General features: G+C 32.8%; 1 protein-coding gene across 6 annotated transcripts in view; it reads right to left on the bottom strand.

Moving 5' to 3' along the window:
• Nucleotides 1-1312: 1312 nt before the first annotated feature.
• Nucleotides 1313-4150, bottom strand: part of LOC115963485 — a 3786-nt gene continuing 948 nt past the window's right edge. For 3 of the 6 annotated variants that reach the window (XM_031082487.1, XM_031082488.1, XM_031082490.1), the window contains exons 3-4: nucleotides 2658-2757; nucleotides 1321-1605 (exon numbers count right to left, since the gene is read on the bottom strand). In XM_031082487.1, the coding sequence (XP_030938347.1) occupies nucleotides 1577-1605; nucleotides 2658-2757 (129 nt within the window). In that variant the 3' untranslated portion in view covers nucleotides 1321-1576. Of the gene's footprint in view, nucleotides 1606-2657; nucleotides 2758-2850; nucleotides 3243-4150 lie in introns of all 6 variants that reach the window. The other 3 variants (XR_004085841.1, XR_004085842.1, XM_031082489.1) reach the window with 2 other exon arrangements.

The following is a 4150-nucleotide window of genomic DNA, read 5'->3' as shown; positions in this document are numbered from 1 at the left end:
TAATCAGTCTTTTTACCTCAAGAAAGAATATACATCTGTAGACCTTTTTTCAATCTCGCTACTATGTTGCCCGTACAGCAACACAAGTGTAAATTTTAACCTCACATACAATTTTCAATTAATTATAATCATCAAATAATCTAGTGAATCAATGCTCTTATAATGCATAATGATGAGATAATTCACTTTTGTTGGACGAGAAAAGGTGATAATCAAGAAACATTACTTGAGAATTATCAAATTAGAGCTTTTGTTCATCATTTGAAGCCACTTACCACTTTGAACTTCCAATACTTGATCTGGTTTATTATGAAAAGATAAGTCTAGAGAGGTCTAGATGTTCATGGCAATTAGCATCTGTTTGTATATAAGGTTTGACAATCTGATTGGTTCTCAAACTTCATAAAAGAGTTTCTCAAAGAGGTATCTCTTGGTTTTATGCTCCAATTTTAGTTATTTCTCAGTTTTGCAATAAATATTAGCGCCAAAATTGATTTCATATACTGTTAATTGTATTACTTTTTCTGGATGAATACCTCAATTGAGATTCTTCCTTCTAAACTCCTTTTCTTTTGTCCTATACCCCTCCTTGGTTGCTTGCAACCATTGTGACATGAACCTAAAAAAGGAAAAAAAGGGGACATGAACCCATTTCTCTTTCTATATTTTTTTGTTACCATAATTTATATATTGAATTTTCAATTTATCTAAAATTTTCGATAATTATCTAAAATATCCGTGTTGACGGATTAAAAAAATTATAAAACCTCAAAAATACCCAAAATCAAAATAATGAAGCGTTTAATTGCAACTGGCTTTTAGTCCAATCCACAATTTGCTTCAACATCTGAAAGGAGGAGATAAAGGGCCGGTGAGAAAACTCAATAAGCAGAACCTTTCAAAAATAACTCAATATACAGTAAGTACGATGGGGCATGGGGATTAGCCATTTAGTAAAATGTTACATTTTCTACAAGTCCAGTACTTCTATTAGGACTCCCTCTTTGGAACCTCCGACTGGAAAACTCACTATTTGGAGCTACCAAAGGCGCATTGAGACTAGCTACAATATCGTACTTCTATTCATGACATGCCTCTGGGTATTAAAACCATTTCTCAAAGTGCTCACAGTACGTAGGCTTCAAAACTAATCAATTTCATATATTATGTAAATCTTTCCAAAACAAATGCTTTCCATCTCATGATACTTTCGTACCATTGGAAGTAAACTGCTGTGCACTGGTAAAATAAGAGTAGGAATTAGTTGTATTTGAGACAACAACCCTCCAAGAACGTATTAAGAAGAGAGGAATTTCTGGAATTATAATCTGATGCCTCTTATTATTCACTTCCTCCTTAAATACATAATCTGTGAAATTCAAATTACAAAAATAACTCCACAACAACCTGCTAATCGACTAATCCAATCCAAAGATAACAGGGGAAGTCGAATAATCAAGTAGTTACTTATTGATAACAGCAATCCTAATAGCAAAAATCCTAATATAATTCAAATAACAGCAATCCTAATTGAGGCATTATCTTCTCAGCAACCATCTTCTTCAAGTCATTATCTTCAGATGCAACACTTAATCCAACGTGTCCCTGGAACATAGCATAAACATGAGCATGTATCAACATAAGAAGAGCGAATAACAGAATCTTAAAGGCTCAAAATGGTAGACAACTAAGACAAACAATGCATCAATTTGGTACAAGACATGGAACAAGCCCTATTGGATCATTTTAGTGGAATATTTTTTTGTAGCATATGAATTCTCTGTAGAACATATTATGAGTCAACTTCAAGCAATAGACATGTAGTTTCTTAGACAGTGATAAATAGCAGAAGTACACAATGCCCTCCCAAATGGGTGTTTTAAAGGCCAATAATCTTAGATAGATTTCAGAAGTTATTTTATCAGAAATACTGGAGCACCATGATAAATGTGATGAGGATATACAGTCACAATGCAATGCTGGTGTTAGCAGAGAAAGGATCCAGAATTGGTAAGTGCTATAGTGGCAAGTCATTTTAACACTAGATAGAGCAGGATCCAAAAGAACCAAATCACGGGCTACTGCTCATGTGTGCAAACACAGATAAAGCAATAAAGTATTACCAGGATGCCACCTTTGGGAATGCAACACAAAAAGGATACTGCAATCAGTTTTTTACTCTTAGACCATCTATGACTACTACACAGGAAAGGAATCACAAACATCGTGATCCTATTTAGTAACCACAAAGTTTGTAAACATCAGTTAGAAGGGTCTATTCCCAGATCAGACTAAAGTAGCACCATGACTATATATGCATGTTTTTTGTTCTAAGCTAGGGCGACTGTGTTGTCTATTTGTAGTATTCTACCATGGCTGCTGTGGTTGGGTCAGATGTGGTGTCCTAATGTTCTGGCTTCTGTCTGGATTAAAAAGAATGAAAATCCAGGTTTCCCTATACCTTTTAACCTTTAAATCTAGTTGCTGAAAATTTTAAAAATTGCATTCCAAGTTTTATTATCTAACCAGTTGGATGTGAGATCATTAGTAAAGTATAAAACATATGTTGAAATTAGTATAATTAACCTTACTTTTAACAAAGTGAAAATAAATTCAAACTTCCACAGGAAAATTGCGTAAGTAAAAATTTTGCTTACTTTCTAGGTAGTTAACAATAACAGGCCACTTAACCCTGGTTAGTTTCTGCCTGCTGCATCTCAATGTCTCCTTCCCTTGAAGATATTGCATCAGAAGCTCCTGAATGGAATATTTGTATGAGCCACCCATACATCCAACAAAGTAATCCATAAATCTTGTTATAAAAGATATGTACTGCCTTGAGAACCATACCAGCTGTGTTGTAGAGATCCTCATAAATTTGTCGGTAGCAATGATACAGTATCCCAATCCCAATTATCAGGATTGGACATAAACTAACCATGAATATCCTAAGGGGAGAAATTATTAATGTGAGAAGCAGCTCAGCAGAAAAAATTCCAGATACCAGACAAACGAGACTGAAGATGAAACGGTAGGCAGCATTTTGCGGTTTTACTTTTATCACCAAATATGCAGTGATATAGACAAGTGTAGCCGCTATTAAACACAAGATGATACCAAGATGCGTTTCAAGTGGCGAGACACCCAAGTAATGAAAGTGTACACCAATTATGACACCCAGAATCGCATTGAAGAAGACAAGAACCGCATGAAATGCTTCAAAGAAAATGAGTGCTTCATCACTAGAACATATACAAACAAAAAATCCATTAGCTCCAAAATCAACTTAACTTCTCCCCAAAAAAATAAGAGGGAAATTCTTTTAGCTTCAAAGATTTCTAAGATGATCTTGTTATATGCATTAATCTGAAAATATTATGATTTAAGTTGAAGGTGTAAAATAGGTTAAGGAAATAAAACAATTTGGGGTGAAGAGTGTTGAACAGATATAATAAATAGAAAATTAATATTGAATTGACTTAAAATAATATGTAAAAGAAGGATTTGTGTAACAAATTCCAATTAGGTTAAAATAACAGGGAGATGGTTTGTGAGATGCTATTAACACATATAAGCCTACTCTCCACTATTTTACAATTTAAAGAAAAATATGATGTGTAAAGATTCTAAAGGAAGGTTTGAATATTGAATAGAATTTAAACTCAATAAAAAAAAAAAATATATATATATATATTAGAATAATGATGTGTAAAATTGTAAGGCCTCAGCAATTTGTGTAGCACAATATTATAAGGCCAATTAAAAGTCAAACTTCTTTGATTCTATCTATATTATAGATTTTCACAATTATACATTAATAGAAAGATAGATTAAATTACAATAACCTCCCTTGAAGTTTGGAGAAATTTTAGAAACCCCACATATTTTTAAAGTAAAGAGAATAATGGTGGTAAAGTAGGGTATCAATTCTCATTCCTTTTATGACCCATGTCAAAACCTCATTTATTTTTATAAATGACACCTCACCTCCTTGAGGTTTTGATTTATACAACAAATGATTCCTTATAACCATTAAGGTCCATCACAAATTAAGTAAAAATACATATTTTTCAACTTAAATTCTCATCCAAAATAACCCAAAAATAATGCTTACTAACCAGTTTGGTTGTATAATAAGATTTAAAAAATA

Source organism: Quercus lobata, chromosome 10, assembly GCF_001633185.2.
Source record: "Quercus lobata isolate SW786 chromosome 10, ValleyOak3.0 Primary Assembly, whole genome shotgun sequence".
Lineage (NCBI taxonomy): Eukaryota > Viridiplantae > Streptophyta > Magnoliopsida > Fagales > Fagaceae > Quercus > Quercus lobata.
Note: the sequence above shows the minus strand (reverse complement) of the source record. Positions and strands in the feature narration are given on the sequence as shown.